This window comes from Excalfactoria chinensis, chromosome 1 (genome assembly GCF_039878825.1).
Source record: "Excalfactoria chinensis isolate bCotChi1 chromosome 1, bCotChi1.hap2, whole genome shotgun sequence".
Taxonomy (NCBI): Eukaryota; Metazoa; Chordata; class Aves; order Galliformes; family Phasianidae; genus Excalfactoria; species Excalfactoria chinensis.
The window spans coordinates 11,334,186-11,361,474 of NC_092825.1; the positions used below are offsets into that span (position 1 = coordinate 11,334,186).

The following is a 27,289-nucleotide window of genomic DNA, read 5'->3' on the forward strand; positions in this document are numbered from 1 at the left end:
TCTTTTGGAAATGGTTTGCAGGGCTGCTACCCGGGCAGCAGTTCTCCTTTAGCAAAGAGACCCTAAAGGCACAAATAGTCAACACAGCATTTTCACGGCTAAAGGTCAGATTAATAGATGGCTCCTCTACCTAGAATAAACATATTTACTCTGAACATGTCAGGCATTACTACAAACCACAGCTTTAAGTCATTAACAGAGATGAAGTCCCGAGGATTGCTATTTGTATTCACACACAGAAGCTATAAGCTAAGCCAGGCTGCCACCCTTCCATCTGTTTTAGATTGCTTCTGAATACAGTTGTTTTCCTAAGAGTAAAAACACCCATACTGCAATTTTTACTTTCTTTAATTTAAAGATTCTATTACAGAAAAGTTTAAGTAAGGAATCCTTATAAGGATTAACTCTCGACGTAACATACTGCCAAGATACAGTGTAGCTGCAAGGGCTCTACTTGAACCTTCATATAAGTTGCTTTCTTACATACAGAGTCTCCGAAGGACAAAAATGGTACTTACCATTGAGGGAGAAGACAGCGGTATTGAACAGTCCTTTCACCAGTGAGTTCTGGTTTGCCCCAAGTTAGAAACACGCCACATTCAAATTGTGAAACTATTCTACACAAAGTCGACAGAGATGAGTTTTCTACAAATTGCAGCCGATGAAACATTCAAATGAAAACTAAGGAGTGTTGAAGATGTAGAACGGTTTCTCTTTTACTGGCAGGTCAAATATACTAGAAACATACAAATATTCTCCATCATCTAATTCCAGATGAACTCAAAACACTGAAGTAACATACACAGGCTAAGAGAATTCAATATTGTTCCAAGGCACTTACTGAATCTCTGTGACTAGATGAAAACCAGAACAAATTAGGTCTGACAATTAAACAGTATATAATATAAAAATAACCTTTTGCTTACAATTTACAAAATGTATTACAATCTTTATCTCTGCTAACCTGCAATTCTGGCTGTGTGTGTCCAGCAAGTTTGTAAAAAAAACAAAAGAACAAAAAGGAACCGAAACAAAAACCCCAGAAACTATTTTCTAAAACTTCAGGGCAAATAATTTACAAATAAGGTACACAAAAATTTAGATCATGCAGAGATTTCTTACATCTTCTGTTAATATTTTATGATTGCAACTTTATCAAATTATATACTTACTTGCCCTGTACATATACAAAATAACGCATACACGGTAATCAAACGTTAGCAAAAAGTAGTCCATAAACACAATCTGTCCCAAGTATTACTATATTAACATATGTCTACAAGCAGCGTGTAACAGGGTTAAAAGACATTAAGGCAATAATACTTGAAGTTACAAAATAAATCATATGTAATACTTTCTCCTAAGTGTAATAAGGCAGGTAGATGGCCCCAGCAAGAAGTTAAGTTGTAATACTGGAATCCACTGTTGTGAACAATGTTTAAGGTTTTGCGTGGGATGCACGGTAAAGGTGTACCATCTGGTAGTTAGATCTACTCTGCTCTGTGTTAGTTGCCCCTCAGAAAAGTGGAATACTATTTTTTCTAGTTCAGTGGCACTTGAGTTTTCCAGTATGATTTATTGATAGTATGTCCGTAAGCTCTTGGATCATGTCCATTCTGAAGGTGGCTCTCTCGGTCCTCTGGGCTTTCCGCAGCGGTTACCAAAACCTAAAGAAACACAGATGTTTAATACTGCTGTGCACTTCAACAACACAACCCCAAAGTGTTGGTAGCAGTCAGAAAGAGCGCTGCTCCAGCTCCTATGTAACACAGCTCTATTTTCAGGGCTAAAAAGACTGCTTTGTGCTATCAAGAACTATAAAGGCACTAGAGCCATAGAAAACGCAATTGTATACAAACTACCCGTGTCTGTATGTCGCTATTTAAACCAAAGCAGTTTTTCCAGATGTTATTTCTCAAAGCTTTCAATGCTTTGCAGAGGTTATATCATAGAACCGCTCAGGTTGGAAAAGACCTTAAAGACCATCAAGCCCAATCAAAACCTTATTAAAAAGAATTAAAAAGTGATTAGTGCCCACAAACACCTGCAGTTCTCATTCTGGGTAAAAGTGTTAGTGGTACTGATGAGCCAGAGCCAGCTTATTCGGTTGGGTTTTGCACACTGAAATTGGAGGAAGGTAACAGCAACCATCTGAATCAGTACTGCTAATGGAATCTCCTATTCCAAATCTCAAGCAGTTAGCTTTGAATGAACTGTAATTACCAATATCTGTTACATCTGTGGGAAGATCTGAAACTGGGCCTCTTGGATCACTGGAACCAGAAAAAGAAATCTGAGGTAAAATATCCGTTGGCGTTTTGTTGCTTATTTCAGGACGACCTGGAAAACAAGACGCAGCCCTTGAATGCAGCGCTCATCTAGGCAGCACTTGGTGCTATTTTTAAGTACAGCTCAGTCGGGAACATTAAGTGCATCAAATACTGTTTACAAAAATAAAGATTAAGCAGCACATTTTTCTAATCTCTTAAAAACACTCTTCAAAATTGTTCACATGCAGATGCTCAGCAATTCCAGTGACACGTCCCTGCTTACCAAATACAAAACTTCCTTTTAATGAACCTTGAAAGGATATCTAAAAATCCCCAGAGGTCACAACGTACCATTTAGTACATCAATACAAACTCATCTGTCCATGTCATTTCTAAATGCAAGGTGCTTAAGGCCACATTCAGTAAGTATGTACTGCATTATTTATATAGTCACCTATCAGCAAACCTGTAATATTTTGGAAAACTGTTTCACTGTTTAAAATTAGCTCTATCAAACATTTAAGACAAGCCCAAATGGACTGTACCAGCCCACCTGAGCACACACAGAAGGTGCACAGCAGATCAAGTAAGATCACAGCTGAAGCCGTTTGTTTGATCAGGTTCCTGCAGCACTGAGCAACAGCTGATGGACTGCTCTCCTTGCTGAAACCTTGATATATAGCTATTTGCTGATCTCCTAATAGAAATACACCCAATGCATCCTATCAGTTCTAAAGTTCCTTGAACTGTCTCCTCTTACAGGGTTGCCAGACAAATTGATTAGAAAAAAGCATTCTTTTTCATATTGAAAAAAAAAACAACAATAAAAATGGCCACAACCTTTCCCATCACTTACCGGGCAGTACAGGTGAAGCCATTTTCAAACCCTGTCAACGAGAAACATTTACAATGGTTCTATTAAATGTTTTTCAGTAGTCTGAAGACATAAGATTAAAATATCCTCAAAGAACATGAAACATCTGTGAGAATATTTGCTTATTCCTGCATTTAATACTTGCTATGAGACAAACAAAATGCTAGGGTAGCTAACAAACACTTTACTATCAAGACTGCACTTAAAATGTCATCAAAATTTGAAGGCATCACATCACAGACTATTAACAAACTTGAGTAGTTTCTCTCTCAAACTAAATGTAAAGATCCTGGAAATTCACATCTACCTTTTCGGCCAACTTTTAAATAGGGTGCAAAGGCAGCTGTGAAGCCTTCTGGGGGAGGTGTAGAAAAGGGAAGAAATGCCAAGAGAATTTACTTGATCTGTACATTTTACCACTTACTGACTTTGAGCAATTAGTAGACTGATGTGAGAACTGAAATTCGTGGTTAGAAAAGGGATGGCTTAAAAATAAATACAGACACAATAAAATCTTCAGGCAGTGAAGCTGGCTGTCCACAGAGTACACGAGCTTTCTGTCTTTGAAGGTTTCCAAGACTCAACTGTATAAAGCCCTGGTCTGACACATACTTTGTGCAAGAAACAGCAATTCCCTTCCAGCTCGAATTATGCTATGATTGGTTAAGGCCAGGAACAAGCCCTGTAAAAGCAGTTTATTTACATTCTAGGAGGTGTAGTTTAAGGCATGCTAATGATGACATTGCCGGGCTTTGAAAAAGCAGTTTTCTTGGAAGCTTGCTCTTCACACATCAGTTCAGCAGCGAAGGCAGGGCAACAATCAGCAGCCTGCAGATGCTCAACAGCCCTAAGTTTTTGTTTTGTGTATATTTTGCTTTTTCATTGTAGCTCCAAACCAAACTAGAAATGAATAATCAGCACAGACTCATCTCCTTTGCTTACCGTATAGACTGTTTGTTCAGGGAGATGCTGATCACGCATGATGCTCCACTCAGACTGTGCAATCGTAGCTGACTTCGGTAAGGGTGTGCCTAGGAAGAATTAAATGAAAATCTTCATACTTGAATTCTCTGCATGATGAGGCCTTAGAACGCAGCACTAGAAATGTGATATAAGGCAACTTACTCTAGTCAAAAGCTTGTACAACCTGAAACTTTCTCCATGAAGAGTTTTCAAGTTCCAGGAAGGCTCAACAGCAGAAGCCAAACACGGGACTGCATTTACTATTTACACTTCTATTCTCTTACAAGGGTTCCTACCCAATACAAGAATTTTTCAATAGCGTTTCTATAATTTTGCTCAGCAATAACAGATCTGAAAAAGGCACAGTAAACAGAAAAAAAGCCCACACAAGAAAGGGCACCATTTATCAGCTTCTGCTGAAATAATGAAAAAGCACAATCAAAACTGAAATACTTCTAGTGACTTCGGGCCTGAAGAGATGCATATCTCCTGTGTTCTTACAGAAGTCCTTAAGTTACGTATTTCCCTACCACAACATATCGGACAAAAGGATCCCTTTGACTCAACCAGCTACACTTACTGTAGGTTGTTACACTCTTACCGCACTAATGGTTTTGTGCTGAAAATACCTGCATTACCTTCTTCAGACGTTTCTGGAAGTTCCACGCAGCGATAACAGACTAAAACCTGAGTAAAAAACTACCCCACCCCAGGCCTTTTATGTTTTTCTTCTTGGTTGTTTATAAGATACCAATGAAGATTATCAAGCAAGCTCAAAATAAGCAACTAAATATGCTAGATTTCATTCCATTTTACAATTTGCTCTAACACCACAAAACTAACCGAAAAGCAGCAGCATCTAAACAACACTGAAAGGCACTTCACACTTTCTCCACAACTATCACAGAGCATAAAAAACTCACTTGGTTCACTTGCTAATACAAATGATTCCGGTGTTCTTTCTGGGAGTGGGGGAGAAGAGTCTTCACTATTATCAGCATCTAAATCAAATACGACACTTAGTTAATAAACACGCTTCTGAAGTCAGTCTTTTGATATGAGAGATTACCCTAAGCTAAAATGAAAAGCGCTCAACAGTAGTTCCATACAACACAAAAAGGAACAGACCGACCCTGAAAAACAAGTAACAAATTGTAAAAATTTAATAAAACAAAATTATGCTATTCCTGTGAATTCAGCAACATACCAGCAGCACAAAGGCTGTACTGTTACTTCAGAACAACTGTGATATGCAGTTACACAGAAAAAGATGCTGTGTGATGTTTCTCCCGTCCTTTATCCTACTTCTGACATAGCTTATATTTGTGTGTTCTTAGAGCATCTACGTGAAGAGATATGTATGGAAGTAATGGTGTTCCAGCAGTGATAAACAGTGACTGCCACGGGCAATAAGGAAAGAAGTCAGTACTGCTGCAGTAACTTAGTTTTAGAAGACCTACATGCTATTTGAGAAGGACTGCTTGGTTAAATGCTAAAGAAACTATGACAAAGTTCTCTGCCTTTGCTCTACAGAATACTACTAATGTGTCTCACGGTTAAGAGCTACAAGTGCATTTATAGGCTTGTATTGTTTTGTGTGTATAAATAACAATTACAGAATCTATAGAAACAGACTGTTTTTAAAGCTGGAAATAATTCACCTTCCTGAATACACGAGCTTTGATGCAGCGGGCTGCATCATGCATCATCAACTGAACTTATTCTTGCCACAGAAAAAGGCACAAGGTGTACACGGAGTCCTGAAGCAAGGACATCACTATAAGGACTGTGCAGTGCAAGAGTCTGATCTAAATAGAGAAGCACTGTCACCTTCCAGCTCCACAGCCTTACCACTGCCTTTCTTGGATTTTGCATTGTCAGTTTCTGAGGCCTAATATTCTTCCCAGTTATGCCCTCCATGTGATTTAACTGTGCCAGCCTGACTAAAAACCAAAGCTGGACATTTTAGGACCCTTTAGCTTTAATGAAGCATTCTGGCACCCTGCAGAAACATTCTTGCCTCATTTAGTGCAAACTTTCCATGCTCAAACAAGTTCCAAAAAGCAGTAAGATTTTCAAAGCGCTGCTCAGTTCATTGGTTAAAATCATGACTGAAGCAGAACTTGGATTAATTTCACATGAACAGGATTGTTATTTGTGTCTTCCCGGTCACATACAGGAGAAGAGCAAAGAGGAGCAACTTCCAAGAGTGCTGCAGTGGAATAAAGTGCATCTACATTTTTAAGATCAGCACGTCAACCACTAAGCATGAATTTCTCCAGGAATTCCACATACACTTCAGCTACCCAAAGCCATTTAAATTCACGTTTAAAAGTCTGTGCTGTAAAGAAACCAGCCCCATTCTACAGATGTAACCAGGACAACAACTAGCACTTCCAAAACACACTAACACATACCTTTGCCGTCTTCAGAACACGTTACAGCAGCTACGTCTTGCCTAGCAATTGACATTGGCAATACTTTTCTGGCAGAAATGTTTTCGGTAGTAGTGGCGGCAGAAACAGTGGCACTTGCAGTTGAAATATTAGATGCACTTCTGCTCATGGCTCCATCAAAGTTCATTTCATCTGTATCAGAATCATCTGAATGAAGAGGATTAGTAAAACAGAGGGGTGCTCGAAAAGAAACAGCAGTATGGTCACCTTTATCACTGGAAGGAAGTTCAACTGTGGTGTTCGATACTAGAGAGAGAGTATTAACCCCATGACATAAGACATCTGAAGACACGTCTTCAGGCACTGACGTACGCAGCGCGTTTTCAGGCCCATGCAGTGACCACCTGGCATGTCCCTTTTCTGTGAGAGGCAGACGATCTGGTCTTGGTGGAGTATCAGAAACCTGTTGGCCCTGTGGACTTTCTGGTGAAGGTATTAAGGCTGTGTTAGGCTGTGGCACACTGCATTCCATACATGAGTTTTTAGAAGCATCCACAAATGAATCCCCTGAAGTCTGCTCCTGCGACTTAAAGTTCTTATCAATTACAGAGGATGATGTGGGCTTAACTTTAATTGCATGTCCCCTGTTCAACAGGGAGTTCCCATCAAAGCTTCGTGGGCCTTCCTGAAGAGGTACTTTCCTGATTTCAAAGCTCAAGTTGCGCTCCAGCCTTTTCTCCATACGTTCACTGGGTTCACTCTTTCCTGAAAGTTCTGTGGTTTTATTGTAATTCTCATTGAGGTCTGTTGAATGCTCTGATGAAACCATGTGCAAAACTGGCTTTGGATGGTATCTGTCATTGTCCTGCCACACTGTAGTGACTGTTGGATAAGCTGATGGAGGAGATGGCGTTAAGATAGGTGGTACTGGCTGAGGCTCTGGAGGTTGCAATATTTCTTCTTTAGCATCTCCTTCTACAAGGCAACTGCAAGAAACAATGATGTTAGTTTTCTGCATTTCGATAACATTTTAGATAACCATCTACTTGTCTCCACCGTAGTAATACTTTGACACCAGTACTGAACTCCAAGAAGCCCTTCCACTGCATACAAATGACGTTTATAAAATATGACTAATGGAACAGGCAAGAATTATGTCAACACACACTAAAAGTTTTTCAGTATAACAGGGGTATAAATTCAGGCCAAAGCTAATCCTCGCTGATGCTTTAAAGATTGCTCACATCCTTTCCCAGAAGCATTCTTTAGAGATGTCTGCCAGGCCCTCTTGCGGCAGCATTCCAGTACTCTTGGCTTTCTTCTTATTTAAGAAGTAGCTCAAAGGAATTCGGCATTTGGAATACAGTTTTCAACAGAGCTAGGAAAAAAATTCTTTTAAAAGGCCTTATGTGAACTAGAATATAGCTTGTCCATACCAAACATTTTTCTTTATTTTCCTTCACATGTCTAGAAGGATTTCACTACATTTGTGTATTTAATTGTTTCACCGTAGATGTAACCCTAACAGGGTAGATCAAATTTAACTGACATGAGATAAACACTATAAAAACATTCACAGTAGAGTAGGATTCAAATTATAGTGCATATTAGCCAGATCACTGGCAATTATTGCAGCTCGTTTTCAGCTTCTTTAAAGAAGCTTTACAGGCATACGGTCAATTGACTTTTCACATTAAATACAGAATATTAACTATCAATTATTTTGCACAACTAAGATCGTGTCCACAAATAGGAATCATTTTCACTTCAGAGCCTTTAAAAATATTTCCCTTCATCACATAAGGTGATGCACCGATGTGCAAAAGCAAATGCGTGAAAAGAACAGAAATGGAATTTAGTACTTTAAATAAACAACAGCTTTGATTCAAGTAGATATAATCAAAACAAGATAGACTAAGGTTTGCAAAGGACTCAATTTGGCCACATGCTCAGACTGAGGAACTGGCCCAATGTTGGCAGAGACATTTATCTTCATGAGAAAGTAATACACTTGTGTAAAGACACAGGCCAGCACAATGTCCAGGGTGGTGATATGTAGAAGACAGATGCTCCCAGCCCCCTGTGCTGTACAGGTTGTTCCCAGAGTCTTTACTGACTGGTTCAGGTGGTCCCAGTATCAGAGTAACCTTGAGTAAAGCAACAACCAGCTAAACCCCCATATACCTTAAGTCTTTTGGGATAACCTGTGTCAGAGGAACTATAAATCACCCAAACCCAGCTGTGCAGTAGGAGACCTGGAACCTTCTCTTGCAGACAAGGTTCTAACAGAACACTGTTTTCTCCTGAAAGTCAGGTTACTGCTAGACCTTGGGCTTCCTTCTGTAATCCAATATCCTGAAGAACTGAACCCATTCAAAGAAACTCATCACAGTACTTCTGTGAAATATACTTTTATTAACAATGCTAAAGAGAAAAAGCAGAGGCTTTCAAAATGGCAAAAACTCTTACTAATTTGCTAGATGGCAGCATTTGCAATTGTGGAAACTTGAAAGCGTGTAACACATCAACAGACCTGGAAGGTGTGCCAATAACAAATCTCATGCCGTAAGGACCAGCAAGATGATCGGCAGACTACACAGCCCAGACTCCGTGCATTCAGGCTATTTACATGGAACTGCCATCCTCTCAATCACAGAATCACAAAATCATAGGGGTTGGAAGGGACCTCCAGAGATCATCGAGTCCAACCCCCAGTCAATGAACACAAACGCAGATGAAGGATGAGACTTGACAGATTTGGTGGAAGAGAAAAAATTCATGATGTGCCATCAGTTAACAAAGAAACTAAGCCTTTGGACTTGGTAAGTGAAGCTTGGTATCCAAATACAGGCTGCCACTCAATTGCCAGGAAACATACAGCTCTACCACGAGATCTCTTCTATATATCTAAATATAGATATCTTCTATATATCTAAATATCTTCTATAGAGGGAGCTCTGATTGAAGTCTGAAGTCTAACATAAATAAACTTCAGCAACTGCAGGGAAGTTCAAAAAACTCAACTGGATCATCTCAGTCAGGCACTCATGTAAAACCATCAGAAATAAGATGCATCTTTCTGAAGTTCTTTTTAACCAGACAATAAATTGTACAGAGAGAGACCATCAGAGCTGCCAAAACATGGACCAGACCAAGGAAAAGGACTGCCAGTAACAGTTACATTTGCCTTGTTGATCAAGGCATTCAGGTTTCCCAGACAAGTCTCCACTTCCCTTTTGTTGCGCTGCAAGCTCTCCAGCTTCCAGATTCTCTCTCTGAAATTACTGTCTTTGTTGGAAATCTCCTGATCTCCAACCCCTGCAGGTCTCTCAGGTACTTCCTTCCATTCTCTGCCTGATCATACAGGGTTGGGCCTCAAATAGCTTCTCCTCCTCATGCGACCATATATTACCATCTCACTTAACATTAAGATAGAAGGAACACAGAGCACATAAAAACAACTTCAAAGATCATTTGGGAACTGTTTTGCTGCTTCACTGTTCTTGAAAAATGAGCAAGTTAAGGAATAAGTTGTTAGTCTGAGTTAGTAAAGATAAGCTGAACAAATGGACTCTTACCCAAACTTAATACACACTACAACAACAGGATAATTTCCCTTCAGTTTTCCCTCTCCTATGCCAGAAGGGAGAGTTCATACACAAATGGTTACGTGCTCCCCTTTTACCAACAATGATTCTTTCAAATAATCACCACCGAATCCTCCTACTGAACAAGGTTTGCCCTCACTGACCCCATTTTCCTGACCCCGTTATATTTACAATCAGCCAAACTAAATCCTTATCTGGCACAGTTATACCGCTAATCATTACAATTAGCTAACAAACAGATTAGTAGTAAACCAGATACAACAAGACCACAGGTTCATAATACTCCTCAAAATTCATTAGGATCTTCACTGATTACTGTTTAATGAAATCTCTTCTCCATTTGATTCTCCTGTATTAAACTGCCCCGGTGAAGTTACACATACATCAGTCGTACAGGCAATACTATTCAAGTCAGCAACTCAAAATTCACACCCTTCTTTAGTCACCTCCCTCATACACTGCTTAACAGAGTTAAGTTATTAAATAAATGTAATTATTCTACTCATAAATGAGAGCAGAGAGTAATCAAATGGGAAATGCTCCATTAAAAAAATCATTCCTAACCATATTACTGTTGAAGAATATACATTCTCTGAAAACTAGGTGACCAGTGCTTGGGAGTTTTTTCTTAAAGGAAACAGATGTCACCCGGGACTTCCTGGCTTTCTCCAAGCATGCAAGATTTCTTCCACTTTACTCACGTCACAGGACTATTATTACACATACTCCGCATTAAAAATAATGTTTTTGTTTCTTTATGGAAAGCAGAAACATTGGGATAAGTATATACCTTTAAAAGCTCTTCACTAAGCAGAAGCTATTTCTGAAGCTCCTGCCAGACAGTCTTGGGCATTATGGTCTGATGCACTGCACTGTCTTTGGGCGCTTCCTTCAACAGCTGTGCTCTACAGACACTTCTCCCGCAAAAGGCAGAAAATTATCTCAGCTCTTAACATTATTCCAACAACAGGAAACACAAGACAGCGTAATAAAAATAGCTTGAAAGTTCCAGGAAAGCCCGTGAAAGTGGATATTGAGACAGAAGAGATTCAGTGACCTGAAGAATGTCAGACCATTTGAAAATACTTTTCCTGCGTTAGATCCAAGTTAACCCTGCATCGCTTTTACGTACCGCTAAAGCAAGAATTTCTCCAGTTCAGTTGTAAAATCAGGGGGCTAAAAATTAGAAAACCTCCTTATAACTCAACCTTGACAATGTCTGCTTGTATGCAACTGTTACTGACTACCTGGTAATTCTACTACCTCTGTGCTTCCACAGAAGTAACTATCTGGGGATTTTCCTACAAAATCAAGACAGCTTTTTCACCTGTTTTTGCCTCCACAATCTGAATAGCAAGTACAGCATGTTACTGCCAAGTCCTGCTTGCCAGATACTTCAAATGAAGTGACTGATCCTCCAGCTGTCAGTAAACCATGAACCAGGTGCCACCTCCAAGCTACCACCTGGCCAAAGGACTGAGCGGTGGAGAGCTGCATGTGAGAACTGTGAGCGTGTTTCTAGACAATTATTCAAAGGCTTATTTAAGAAACAGAACTTGAACAGATGTGATGAAAGCTTAGGAGCATAGGACATTCAGCTATTTGCTGGAGTGACAGCACAGAATGGGGGTAGGATTAAATTAAATTAAACTTCGCATAAGCAGGCAATGGGTAGAGAACTTATGCATTAAATCACCGCCATCCATGTGGGAGAACAGCTGCAGTTTGGTGAGGTTATCATCAACTGTACTACAGATAACGTATAGAGGATGCACAAGGAAGTGACCTACTGGAGATCTTTGGGGGTAAAATTTAGTCATTAGAATTGCAAGCACAACAGAAAGACAAATCAAACAGCTACAATATTTTATCTTTTCTCTCCTTCAGAGCACATATATCTTCAGTGCACTGCAGTTCTACAGAGCTGTTACCTTCTATGAGTTTATGCCTCAGTTTCTCAATGTCTTTCAAACTGCGTCATCTTCTGTGTACATTCAAGAGTTTTCCAACCATATTAATTTTAATCTTTTTTTCTTCCCAAATACTTTAAAATGAGCTACTGAACACACAAATATCTCAAGGACTGTTTGCTAAACATATTGTCTCCCCAAATTCTGATAAACCAATTATCTCCTGAGGACCTGAAGCAAAAGCTCCAACAGTAAATAGACGTCTTAAATAGCAAATTAAATATATATGCAGTTTGATTACCTATGGTCTAAAATGTAAGACAAAAGTTAGTTATGCACTCTTCCCACTTTCAACCGAAAATAGTTAGACAAGTCTCACTAAGAGGGAAGGAAAGCTTTTCAAGCAAAATTTAACACAAACTTAAGCTCCAAGGTGATTTTAACAAGTAATTATGAATTACAAAGCCAGACAGTCTCTAGAATAAGGTACTGATGTATGAACTCAAAGAAAGAGCTGTTCCTGTTTACCGCAGTAATAATAAAGGAGTAATATTCTTTTCTTTTTTTTGTTTAAAAGCTAACACTGAATGCAAATATACATTAACGGAACCAGCTATATTCACAAGTCACGTTGCAAATGAATTACACTAAAGCATTACAAAGTGATAAGATGAAAGGCCAGAAGGCAACACAATTCTAGAACTTCAGAAAAAAATATAGTAGGATACTACATGTGGGGGTAATAAAAGAGAAGAGAGGCAAGAAAAACACCTTCCTGGGAAAAACTCTACAATTTGTAGTGGTTAGTCATTGGGAAGTTCCACAGAAAATATGTCACAACTTCATTCAGTAATTAAGCAGAAGTGTGACAAAATAAACAGGAGTCAGAATTGTCACCATATCATGAAATGCAGTCCTTAAGATCAAGTTCATCTGGAAATGCATGTTTAATAGTTCCATGTTTCATACTAAATTCAGGCTTTCCACTGCTGTCCTTACCATGGAAAAGATAAAGTTCCAAAACATTCTTAATACACACAACCTGGCTCCAGATCACAGACAGTATCATAGAACAGAGTTGTAAAATTAGCTCCCACATCAAGAAAATAGATGCTTATTAGTAAGTATTTTGTGTACACACAACTACTGGAAAACAAAGTGTTTCCTCAGAAGCTTCTTCCATGAAGGATGCAGTTAATGGTTTTTCAAAAAAATTATCTCCATTTTAAAAGGACAGCAGCTCTGCTAAACACTTCCATCTATTCACCTACAAGAAACCAACCTTCCTGCCATTGTTGGCAGATAGGAAAGTATTAGTTTATGGAAGAAAGCCCAAAAAAGACCAGGTTTTGTAACAAAGATGAAAAGATACAAACTTAATCGTGCAGTAAAGAACAATGAACTGCAGATAAGAGAGCAGATGAATGCCTAAGTATGAATTATATACATGATTATTACACAACTATAGAAAAGTAGTAAGTAGGGACCTAAAATTATTTCAGGAAACATTAACTAGTAAGGGAATTACCTGTTGGATAGGAATAATCTCTTCTATAAATTAGTCTGCGTTAAGACTTCACCACTAACACAGATTACAAAGCTCCACTGTCACCATCTTTATCTACATAATTAGATACAATCACATTACCTTTGATCTAAGCAAGGTTAAATGGTGTTATCTACGCAGCACAAACTGAGCTGTGTTTGTAGAAAGCTACTACTCTTCTCCATCTCTCTCCTTTAATGTCATCTTCTCTAACTTCTGCTTCAAGTAACTATTAATGAGTTAACTGTAATAGCTAATAGCATTCTTATATAATCACTAATGATCATTACCCAATACTATTTCCAGGTAAAGGTAATTGACAGACAACTAACTCCTACAAAGTCTATGTACTTCAAAAACTAGAGTGGATTTTATTTTTCTTCTGTTGAATGGAAGGTCTAAACTTATGTGCTTGTCTACTTGTATTTTATTATTGCTAGACTGATAAACTCAAACACAGACTTTACAAAGATATCCAAGCTTTCTGTTTACAGAACTGATTACAAGACTTGTATTAAATATAATAATGTTTATACATAAAAACCCATCTTAATGTATTTGTAGAATCAGTAGTTTGATTCTACTTCTTAATATACAAAGCAAGTTAATTTGAGAGCTTAAAATACTGTGTTACCTGCGGGTCCGTGGAGGCTTTGGTGGTGGAGAATCCTGCTTCTGAGAGTCTGAAGAGCTCACAGCATTCTCTGTATTATTTTCATCCTGATAAAAAGAAAACATTTTCATTCATTGCTGTAAAGCTGATAAGCAAAGTAACTAAGTTCTGAAGAACCACAGCACAAGGAAATACTTAACATACAACTTGGTAAGGTTTAATGCATTGTTTTAAAACATATTCAAATCATCCCCCATTTGTCTGCAAGGAAGTTTAGCTTCCTTGACAAATCACGTGAGGAAAACCATAAATACATAAGATATATATTAGATATGCATGGATTTGTATACACCCATATACGTATATATATATACACACATTACTTCTACATAGAAAAAACAGTATGCAAGAGTCTAAAGTTGATAAACCATTTCCATACACACACTACAGGCAAAGATCCAATAAAACCAAGGAGAAACTTGTGCTCTCAAGTTTAGTGTATGTTTATATTTTTATTTTTATTTTTTAATTTCCAATAATTGTATTTTGAAATGTGATTTTCAATAAAAAGAACTACAAACATCCCAAATGTACGCAATGTATTTCAAAGGACAATACCAGCTTCAGACAACAGGACCCTCACCCTCGTTCAGCCAATCTGTTCATAGGGGTTGACTGAGACTGACCTCCTCTGCTTATACAAAACAATCCAAAAACTCTCTGTTAATTAATGTTTGTCAAATGCAAGAGTGACAAAAAATTTCTGCTTTGGAAGATGGGTGACAACTAAGCTATCTCAATTGCTAACTACCCTCACATAAATTCCAACTGAACATGCTACATGCACACCAGCAGAGATGCGCTATTGTTTGTGTGTCAGCAGATTGTGCTATCCCTTTCTGACAAATTAAACAGGGAGTTCATTGTCCTGCTGACCACTGCTGTAATTCTCAAGTATTTTAGAGTGAGATTCGGTTAGCAGATAAAAGCCACTCACATTTAGATGACCACAACTGAAGCTTCCATTATTGTCAACCAAGGTTGACTGGTTTCAAATCAGAGACCAGTCAGTATGATAAACATAAAAGTAACAGACCAGTCAGCAATACTAGTTTAATCTTGAGCCTACATTTTAAAGGAAAGCCTGAATTCCAAGCTAAGTTCTGCCATTTTTTTGTTTCCAGAGATGAGCTTTTACATGTTGCAACATTAAAGCACACTCACCCAACTTACCAAACAGCCTCAATCTTTATATTTCTCTTTAAGTCTGTCAGTTGAAAAATATAAATAGCAATTTTCCCAAAGAAACAGAAAAATAAAGAGTATCCAACCAACTGATGATGTTGCACATAACTGCAATATGAATAAGCACACCCAATGAACAATGTGGAATGTGCTGTGAAACAGATTAAACACACTTAACACACTATTTTTTGTACCTATTAAGAAGCTGGAATGATAACATTCGTTGCAAATCAAACAACTTCAGAGATTTACTGCATCAGCACAACCTCAACAATCATTCTTACCACAAAACACTGACAACACAACACACCACCCAGAAACTCACTGTCCTGAAAAGGAGAGCAACTGAAATGGCTGATGAGACAGTAAGAGAAAACAAACATCGATGTAATGCCATATCTGTAAACTGAATTCAGGCCACCTTGATACCTAGCTTCCCCACAACACTTTAGGAGTGTTTGGGGCCCTTATTTTCTTAAATTTAGCCTCAAACTATTCCAGACATGCAAATTTCAGAAAAATCTCTATTATAACATCCCAGACATTCATGGAATGGAAAATTACCACGCAACAAGGACATCTGATTCTTCTACTGCTCTCCTGTCAAATAACAAGAACAACAAATTCTAAGTCTTTGGTTTCAGGCACTGGGTGACTGTACACACTGATTTTGTCCTTAACATACATGAAAACAAACTTCATTGCCTGCATTCAGGCACTGAACCACTCAGAAGGCTGAGGCCAAAGAAGTAGTAGGTTACAGAATGCAACATCAACTCAGGTCTCAGCTGATTAGTTGTGTCATGTCCCTCCATCTCCATTCCAGGCTGTGGAAAGTTCTCTGACCGCCTCCTGTGCGTAGCCATTGCTATGGATGTGTTTAAGGCTAAAAAAACACTTTTAATTGGAAGAACTAGCAACTAGAGTTAGAAACAATGAATGCAACAGCACACGGAGTGTTCTGCCTTCTTTCACCACAGCACTTCAAAGCTTCATCAGGCAGAGATACCAGAAAGTGAGACTACACATTTAAGCCCTGGTTTTCAAAGAGTTACTGACAAAGGCCTCCTACAATGTAAAATTTGACTTATCTAGGACATAACCGAGGAGCTGTAGCCCTGCTCTTCTATGAACTGAAGCATTTACTTTTCTCCCAGGGAGAAGGAAAAGCCAGTTGAAGAAGCTAACATACATAAAATTTTAAGGTTCTACACGCATACAGTGACTAGCTCAGTTTCTGCTTGAGACAAACAACAGTAACTGAAGAGGCACTGCATTATTCTGCTATACAATGGGAAGACTTCAAGCAGCTATTACATGTTTAAGAGGTTTCAGTTCTGCATTAGCTTATAAATCAGGATCAGTTCACTCTTAGTCACTTCAAATCAAGAATAAGAACATTATAGCGATTGTCACCAAAAAAGAGGAACTTAAATACCGTGCTGAACAGACTGAGGGTTTCAGGAGAAATCAATTCACTTTTATACAACTCATGCCCCAGGAGGTAAAGGATTTTTACTTAAAAGATTGCTAACAACAAGAAGGCAGTATCCAGATGCACCAACCCATGTATGAGAAAATTCTTTGCACTAGCCTTAAGCTGCTGCAGCATTTTCAAATAACTGTGTTCAGTTACTACTGGACCTATTCTTCTTACTTTTAACTGAGTAAATACTGCTTACTGAGCTCTCAGCAAGTCTGTTACTTGTTCTCAGCTGTCATGAGAGGTGCAAAGATCCAGCATCTTAAGCATCTTGAGTGATACCAACTCACAGATATCACCTTTGGTCATCATACAAATAATTGCATTGGTAAACATGCAGAACAATTAGACTGAGAAGTACGACTGTAAAAGCAAATGTAGGGTATCTCACAGGAATGACCTCATCACTACAAAGAGCAGATGGCAGTATTAAGAAAAAGCCTTCCAGCCTTCCTAATCGCAGCTTATTGGCATCAGCCAACATTGTAGGTTGTCTGAACAGATGTTGTTTTAGGGCAGAACATTATTTTGAAAAGAAAAATATCAGCTCAGGAAAAAACAGGACAACATACATACTATACAATGGCCAACATACACAATTATAGTACTTTTTTTTTGTTGTTTGTTTTTAATTAATTAGTAAGAGTGCAAAATGATCTGTTCTCTTATTGAAGAAAGTTTTCTTACCTATGCTAGCTGGGCAAGCTTCTCACTATACGAAAACACAGGTTTACAGTATGCATATTAAAAAAAAAGAATAGGAACCTTTCCTAGGTTTACCTAGGAATTATTACTAGGAATATTAGGAATATTACTCGGATGCTGAACAGTTCAAGTGTTCCTATACACACATCCTAAAGTTCTGTACATAATTATATATATATACATACATATATATACACATACATATACATACATGCATGCATGTATATATATAATATGTATACATGTGTATATGTATGTATGTATGTGTACATATACACACACATACATATATACATACACACATATATAGGATCAATATATATATATATATACATACATATATATATATATAGGATCAATGGGTTTGAGTCCAGTGGGATGAAGTTCAACAAGATCAAGTGGTGGGTCCTGCACTTTTGCCACAACAACCCCAGGCAATGCTACAGGCTTGGGGTAGACTGGCTGTAAGACTGCAGAAGAAACACATCTGGGGGCATTAGTCAAACGCAAGCCAGCAGTGTGCCCAGGTGGCCAAGAAAGCCAATGGCATCCTGGCTTGCACCAGAATCACAGTAATCACCTGAACAAGAAGCATAGGCTATATGAGTCTGAATAAATATGTGCAAAGCAATTCACGTTCCTTTGCAAATGAAGACAAACAAGGAATTCTCCTAGCAGAGGCAGTTTCTGAATTCAGCTTGGTATGATAACCTAAATTTTGCTATCATCTCCCAAGCGAAAGTCTCTCTCTTCATCTGCAACCCCCAGTGCTGGAAGTATAAAACTGAGCTGTCACTAAATGACTAAATAGAGAATTGCAGTTCTAGGCCAGGACTTCCAAGGCATCACCTACAACTGGGGAATCCTTACAGTAACTGCAACACATTATTTTCTTTTAGAAGTTACAGTAGATAAAATGTCATGTCAGCCAGAAGCTTTTTGTGCTAGTAAGTTACTAGAAGATACACTGCAAAGACTCTTCCAGAAGTAATCTCATGGTTTCCCTCAGAAAGAATCGAAGTATTCCTTTTGTTCTTATTGCCTGAGAACTACAGTGTATCAGTAGATAAAAGAAATTAATTAGACTGAAATAATGCACTCAAATGATTCAGATTAAATACAATTTTCTGATCACAGACAGCAAGATATCTCCCAAGACAATTAAGATTTCTTTACAATGCTATTATGGCCCAAAATCTCCCTCCAAGATGCAAAACAATGATGAGAATTTCACTGGTGAAAACTTTTGGCCTAGTTGTCAAACCACTAATGTTTTGAATACCCACATTCTTCTTACAGCAGCAGATTCTTCTACAGCTTCTGAAAGCACAAATCGCAGTAACAAATGTGCCACTTTTACAAGAAGTATGAGAGATTCTTAAGAGTTCTAACAATGCCATAACTTGGAGAAGTTTTATTAATAGGCGGATAAGGAAAAAATCACAAAGACTTGCAGTCCTGCAACGTGGTTCTTACTGTCACAATGTGACAAAGTTCAGCAAGAAATATTTCTCAGCAGACAGCAGTATATTTATTGTTTGACTGTCCTTTAAATAATTTTGATTTTTCTACGTACAGGACATTCAACTTCATGGAAATCCACTTGATTCACTTTTCCATGACATCCATGGTATATACTTCAGCCCACAGAGATGCCCCTCAAATAACTCAAATATATCCTACTGATACAACTCTGATATCTTATCAGATGATCAATACACATCAGCTCACATATTTTGCATAACTTCCAAAACCAAGTGTAATCTTTTGATTTAATAGAAAAACAAACAAACAAAAAACAGATGGAAGCTCCAAACAGGGTGATCAAGATTTTCAGTGGAAGGACGGCTGAATCTAAGACTCAGCTTGATGCTTCAAACCAAGATACCAAGTCTTAGACTCAGCTCCCAGTTAACTGTTTGAGACACCAAGAGTCCAACTATTCAAGGATGGAATAAAAAAAATAGTTCTGACTATCAAATTTAGTACCTCATTCTCTTCTTACCTGGTTGTGAAATTCCTACTTCTGAGAAGTATTTGCCCTGGAATTTGTCTAGTACCGGGACAGTAGAAAGTACTGTCTGTGTCTGAAGAAACCTTTCCTTCCTCTTACTTGCACTTTAGATACTCTGTATTACTTCAAGCACATTTAGTGAGTACTAAGAACTCACAATAAGTGTAACTGTGCTGTAATAGTATTATGTAGTTATAATATACCATACATGCATTTTCTATAAGACTTTGACTTCTTCTCTTAAAATGTAGTAATTGAGCAGGTAATTGTAGTAATGGAGCAGGTCCAGGCAACAAAGCTCATGAGGGGCTTGGCCAATCAACCCTATAAGGAGAGGCTAAGGAAGCTGGAGTTGTTTAGTCTGGGGAAAAGGAGGCTGAGGGGAGACCTTATCGCCCTCTTCCAGTATCTGAAAGGTGCTTACAGTGTGAGTGTGGCAGGTCTCTTCTCACTGGTGACAAGTGACAGGGAAATGGCCTCAAGTTGTGCCAGGGTAAGTTTAGGTTGGATGTTAGGAAACACTTATTTACAGAAGGGGTAGTTAAGTACTGGAATGGGCTCCCCAGGGAGGTGGTTGAATCGCCATCCCTGGATGTGTTTAAGAGCTGTTTGGATGTGGTACTCAGGGATATGATTTAGCAGAGGTTTTTTTAAAGATGGGGTACTGGTTAGGCTGCGGTTGGACTTGATGATCTTCAAGGTCTTTTCCAACCTGGGTAATTTTATGGTTCTATGAATTAAGATACATCACTACCTGAACTCTAAACATTGAGTGCATTTTTGTTGACTTTGTACAGTATTGTTTCCAGCAGGGCAGAGTTGGCAAGTTCACAGGAACACACGTTCAGCACTGTATGTAAGCTACATCTCTATGAATACTACAACTCATTGCCAATCAGATAAACTTTTTACTGTGATGTTGCTGGCTAACACTGCTTACAAAGCGTAACTCTATTCATTTCAAGTGCTGCTTGAAACAAGAAAAACAATTAGACAATAAAACCACAAAGCCAACCGTACAGAGTACTCCAAAACTTCAGATAATACATAACATTCATAATATAACAAGCGGGCAAAAGAGAACACCTTTCAGCATCCTATAATAGCACTACATCAGAAATAGGATCATTCCTTTACTTGCAACTGTTTTCACTGAACGCAATTAAAACCCTTCACATAAGCAGGATTCTACTCTTGCATCCATACTTTCCAGAAGAATAAAATAACGATTTTGTTTCATAGCAAAGTACTTTCTTAGTAACAGAAAATATTTTTGTCCATGCTTAAGAGATGCCCAAAGCAGAAGACAAAACACAACTAAAACATCCAAGAACTTCACGCATTACTCATTTCCAATCACTTTTTATCTTAACGCGTTTATTCCTATATACCCATTCTATTGCTTCCCACTTGCTCCACTATCGCTATAAAGGATAACTGTTCACTTCTGGTAGGCAAACTAAGATCTAGGACAGAACCTACACATATTCCACTACATTTAACAGAGTGTTTTGAAAACTTTCTGCAGCAGGTTAGTTTCATCTCAAAGTAAATTTGCATTCCAGGGCACTAAGACACAGCATTACAATCTATGTCACCTACTTATTCAGCACTTCTTCCAGACCACAGATGTTCAGGAACACATGTCAATAACATGAAACACTTGATTCTAGGAAGAGTGCAGATGCGGGTCAGATCAAAGTCAAGTAGCTTGAAGATACTGCAGACTCCTCTGCCTCTTTTTATTATTATTATTATTATTATTATTATTATTATTATTTTAAGACTAAGTAATATCATTAGGAATCTGTTCTGTACAAACCTAACGATGCTACATAATCCAAAAGCTATCACATTTATTTATCACAAGTAAAATGAAAATTTCCACTCCAATTATGCTGAATATCAAACTCAACTCACTTCAAACAACCTGCTCTACCCACGTTGTACTTAGCCCATGAGGTTATTATAGTGATGACTACAAACCTCAGAACTGTCATGTGAATTGACAGAGACTCAAGAGAATTAACAGAATGTCTCCCTTTTGTCCGGGAATGAAAAGTGTTTCAGACTTCCTACAAAGAACTGTGTAAAAATGCTAAATCCCTAAAATTAAATATTTTTTGCAGCAAAGTGAAGTAGTAATATAAATGCTAATCTACTGGTTTAAAACTGGGTCCAGCACTGCAGTGGTGGCAGGAAGGAAGGGAGAATAAATCTGGATGAAGGGTTTGCTCTTCCAAAATTTAAGTTAAACAACATTGATTAAGCTGAGCTCATACACACAAACTTACATGCAAACTGAGCATTTCATTTTAACATGCTCTCCATTATACCACCTTTAAACAAGTAACTCACAGGAAGTCAGACATTTTCAATTTATCATCAGTTTTCAGGCAAGTAATGCCAGTCAAAGTAAGATACCAAACAGTTCAGCTGTCAACTACCATCACCTCACCAAGATTACTCAATCTAACTCAATGTATGCGCTAAATTTGCATTTCATCCATTCTTTCTGTTACTCCCAACGCAGTTGACATTCGGTATATGTGGCAACTATTCCATTATTTATCAGACCTAACTCTCACAATCAAATTTCAGTGTAAGCTAAGTACAGAATAACTCCCTACCCAGCAAAAAAACACTTGCAGCACAAACCAAGTTATTCACCTTCCTCAATAGGAATGAAAAATTAAAAATAAGACTTCACAGCAAAAACTCAACCACTACTTAACAGTTACAACCGATGGAAGCTCATATAGGAAAGGCACGTACCACTCCATCTGCAATCTTCCAGTCTGTACAACTTTCATATTTCTGCAGTTGCTTTTCAAACAGTTGTGCTATGGCTCGATGGACAAGTTCATACTGCTCCTACAGTAGTTTAGCAGATAAAAATTAGTGCACAAATAATTCTTTACAAAGAATTAACAGTATATCAACTATCAGAAGATGCATTTTAAAACAAACCGTACCTTTGTCTGCACTGCAGAATGCCTTTGCGTCCTCATTTCCTGTATTAAATTAAATACATTGAACTCTTCAGGTATTTTCTGAAATACAGAAGGAAGTCAATTATAGCTATTTTTACAAGCATTTACCTCAATATGCTTTTGGATGCCTAACTTCTGCAAATGTGGGCAATCTGTTCTCTTGACTTTGTAGCTACTCAAAATTCTTTTATAAAGCAATTCACCAGAATTTGTTTTTAACATTCCATTTTGACCAGTGAGAGCATTTAAGAGCATTCTGAAATGAGATATTCAATGGAAGCATTAACATGACACCTGAACATTAACATTTCACAAGCTAGAAACCCCTAGAAGACATTATCTCCATCTTTCTAAGTATCAAGACTTGAAAAGCAGCAAAAATGGAGACAATGTAAAAAACATTCAAAATCACTTAATGCTGAAATGCATTCAAATGAGGAATATAGTTTAATGCTTGTTTCCCTCCAAAAAAAACCAACAAAAAACCTACAACAACTTGATGTCAAAGGAAAGCTCCCACCAAAGCATAAATGTGATGAAGGTAAACATCCAACCTGTCTTAAGAATTTTAGAACACAGACATCTCACAATTTGGAAGCTCAATCAACTGTTGTTATGAAACAATTAAATGCAACATTTTTTTCTTATGAAGTTCTTACCCCAGCTTTAAGCAAATTCCATGTATAATCTATGGCACAGATGGCTCCTGTTCTTCCACACCCTGCACTTTGAACATAAAGAGGTACATCAGAAACTGTTTTAAATGGTTGAAAGGCGCTACAAGCTCTGTATTTTCAGAACCCATATAAAACCAAAAACATTTAATTCGCCCAACTATCATTTTAAGCTTGTTCCACCTAAACCTGCTACATTTTCAAATAACAAATTTAGTAGAGCAAAATTAAAGCTTTCAATCCGAGATTTTCATGGCTGACCAGAACTGCAGTCATGAAAAACATTTTGATATTGACATTTTCAGTGCCTCTTTCCTCCCACTATTCCTAGTTACCACTGCTTTAACAGTAGTGATTTCATCCAAGTTTAATGACAGATATTGCTAAGCAGAAGAATGGACCAACATTTGAAGTTTCCACATTTTTCTGCTTAAGCAGCAGATCTGTGTTTTCTGCTTTTTATTAACAAACAAGTTTAAAAAAGCGACAGTGATCTGTAGCATTTATTCTTCCTAATGGCATAAACACCTATTTTTACAGATATAGTACAATAAATATGTATCATTAAATGGTTGTGAAGTTGTACTCGCATTCAAGAAAAACAGAACAAAGTGAGACTATTCTCCATGCTAAAGAAGTTTGTTTTGGGTTTAGACCCAATTCCTTAGGAAGACAAGTTAAAGCAGCATGCAGACGAGACAGATGATTTCTGTAACACTTTTAGAGGACATCCAGAATTTAATATTAAGCCCCTAAATATGTTTGTTGTTGCCTGCTGAGCCAAGGCCATTCACAGCAAAGGGCCCAAGGAGCTGGAAGGGAACAGAATTAGGACAGTTGACTTAAACTAGCCAAAGGGATATTCCATACCATATGGCATTAAGCAGAAGGAGTTCTGAAGGGAGGGAGTTCATCTCACCCTCTTCTGCAGCTTGGGGGGCTAGCTGGGCATTGATTGGGGTGGAGAACAATTACTCATGCATCACTTGCTTTTATATATTACACACATACATTTATATAAAACTGTGTGTGTGTATATATATATATATGAAACAAGTGATATGTTTATTATATAAATTGTATTATATATATAAAACATATTTGTGTGTGTGTGCATACACACACGTATATAGTCATAACTGTTTTCCTTTTCTCTATCTTCATAAATAGTTTATTTCAACCCATGAGCCCTACTTTGTTGTTTTTGATTCTCTCCTATCGCCCAGGAAGAGGCAGAGTGAGTGAATAACTGTGTGTTATGAAACCACCTGTCAGGTAAGACCACAACTAATGATCTTCAGAATGTTTGTCCCAAGGAGGATCTGAATGTTTTAAGAAGCACATGGATAATGCTACATCAATCTGAAACAAGTTTTGACATGAGGAAATATTCCTCCTTAGAAAACCAAAATAATAATTGCTATTTGGAATTAAACTAGAATATCTCATACTAGTAGTATGAATTTCTAAAATGCATATAAACTTTAAAACTAAATGTACTTGATACCTGCAATGTATGCAGATTGGTACATCTTCATGCTCCTGGTATTCTCTCATCAAACTGATCATGTCCAGAATAGAATCAAAAGATGACGGGACATCATGGTCAGGCCAGTTAACATAATGAAATTGATAGACACTACGAGTTTCCTATGGGAGGAGGAATGAAAGTTGTTAATTATAATGCTTCCTTGAGGAGGTTGTATGAAATAAATAATTTGGTGAGGCTCCTTAATAGCCTGGGCAATTAAAGTCATGTTAGTACAAAAAAAACCTACAACTTATAGCCGCTAAAAAAAACAAACAGGAAATTCTGAAGTGTTTGAGTAGTACTACTGCATGGCTGGAAACACTGCAAGACAGTTTGCTGAAGGAGTGAACACCTCATGAACATACAGGATACAGGACCCATCATGCTGCACTCAGAAATTCTCTGTCCCTACAGTCTTAAGCTTTGAAAGGGTGAAAGAAAGGCAAAGATCATCAGGAAACCACCTCCTTTTCCAATCATGCTCCAGTAACTGGAAATTTTCTGTCATGTCACTTAGATTACAAAATGAAGTGTGAATGCAGGTAAAAATTGAGGAACTTAAAACAATTAATTCAGGCCACATCCAAGATGGCTCATACTTGCAACACAGTCATATGCACATTTACTTCCCTGGTTCAAGACCATATTTAGAATTCTTCAGGATAAGCCTGTAACTTACTGTCAGTGTGTTTTACATACACAGCATAGATTTTTTGCTATCAAGAGGATAAAACCTCAAGGAAATCCTGAAAAAAATACAGAAGTCAAGCAGCTGAGTATGATTTGCACGTATGGTATGGACAAGCAAAATATGAACCCCTTACAGTTTCTAAAGTAACCAGTTCTCAAAGTTTGGGTAATAAAAATAACGTAGATTCTGCTTTGGGGTTTTTAATCTTTTCGGTTTTGTTTTTAATTCATCATTAAAATGATGAAATGCTGCAAAAAACAGTATTCCTGTTATGTAGTTAATTGCTGTTATGTCAAAAATTTCATTGCATGGTCAGTTACGAGCATTCAGAAACCACAAACAGAAATGAATTGCTCAGAAGCGCATCTTCCTGCAAACACCTACCTAGGAAGCCACAGCAAGCACAAATTACCCCTCAAACAGCACCACATTCATAATCAACTGTTGTGATATCACTTATTGAAATGGAATAAAGTACTGCTAAAGAAAATAAACATGAGTTGTGTTGTAATAAATTATTTCTTAATAGGTCCCACCAAAAAGGACGACAGGTATTCTTTAAGAGACTGCCAACCTCTCCATTTTTGCAGGAATGCTCCACATTTATTTTTTCCATTTACTGTATTCGTTTTAGGAAAAATAAATGCCAGATTTGAGGTAACTTTAAGTTCATTCATTCTTAGTCCTTACATGAGGGAAATAAGTGCTCTTATTTCACCAAATAGGTCACAGTTCCTTCACACATCTGATACTTGGTTTATAAAGCAGATTTCACGCTTTACAGCAGCTCTTTAGGATGCAAGATTTTAACCACAATAAATTAAGTTTATTCTTTCCACAATGAGACAAATTATAACCTTAATTAACAGATTATTGAACACTAAAATAACTCTTCAAAACTTCAGCTTGGCTCTTTTAAAAGTACATTTCTACTTTAATTCTTCTATATAATTATACACATTTCTCCCACATTTCCCTTTGCAGAACTTTCCCAAGCAAAAAGACAACACAACTCAACTTCAGCAAGAATATACCACATTTTTTTCACAAATATTCCCATTTTAAATGCACAACACTTTTCTTCTTCCCCCCAAAGCTACAAATATAGGAAAAAAAAAAAAAAAAAAAAGATGAAACTGTTATTCTTGCTTTATTTAGCAAGACAAGTGTATCAATGGGCATGAGAAGTATCCTTTAACAGTGTAAAGCCCACCTGATTAAAAATGGAAGTTAATGGAATTAATTCTAACAAGTACTTATACTCAACCCCAAAAGAAGCTAATAGGAAACACTCTCTTGACAAATTTAATTCAGTCTGTAGTCATATTCTTAGTTTGAGTAAAGAATAAAATACTTGTAGGTTCACAGTTGCTTTCCAGTTGTTAATGCATACAGAAGACCACATGCCTTTGTCTAACCAAGAAAAAGAAAGATAGTTTCACTACTCTTTTCTTATGTACTGTGGTTTTTAACAACACTTCTATGTTTGACAATTTACATAGGTACAGAATCATCACCTAAAAAAAGCTAAGAGATTTTCATCAGTTTCTTCACTGTATCATTGTAGAGAACTTTCTAGGCAACATTAATTCACAGATAAGACCAGAATTCCTCATGTACTTACATTCTGAAATTCAAGTAATAATGTTCTAATGAAGTAATCTGTTCTTGCTTGCTCAGCTTCCTAAATAAGATAAAACAGGAATGAATGTAAAAAAGAGACAAACACATGTAACAGTACACATACAGGACATAACTGAATCCATACTCAGG

The 27,289-nt window shown here is 37.5% G+C and overlaps 1 protein-coding gene across 1 annotated transcript in view; it reads right to left on the bottom strand.

The window, feature by feature from the left end:
• Positions 1-331: 331 nt before the first annotated feature.
• Positions 332-27,289, bottom strand: part of PTPN12 (protein tyrosine phosphatase non-receptor type 12) — a 64,604-nt gene continuing 37,646 nt past the window's right edge. Inside the window, exons 7-18 of the mRNA XM_072361562.1 lie at positions 27,141-27,200; positions 24,802-24,944; positions 23,280-23,346; positions 22,603-22,680; positions 22,403-22,501; positions 14,202-14,287; positions 6,525-7,489; positions 5,031-5,108; positions 4,087-4,175; positions 3,127-3,157; positions 2,224-2,340; positions 332-1,667 (exon numbers count right to left, since the gene is read on the bottom strand). Coding sequence (XP_072217663.1) covers positions 1,606-1,667; positions 2,224-2,340; positions 3,127-3,157; positions 4,087-4,175; positions 5,031-5,108; positions 6,525-7,489; positions 14,202-14,287; positions 22,403-22,501; positions 22,603-22,680; positions 23,280-23,346; positions 24,802-24,944; positions 27,141-27,200 — 1,875 coding nt within the window. The 3' untranslated portion in view covers positions 332-1,605. The remainder of the gene's footprint in view (positions 1,668-2,223; positions 2,341-3,126; positions 3,158-4,086; positions 4,176-5,030; positions 5,109-6,524; positions 7,490-14,201; positions 14,288-22,402; positions 22,502-22,602; positions 22,681-23,279; positions 23,347-24,801; positions 24,945-27,140; positions 27,201-27,289) is intronic.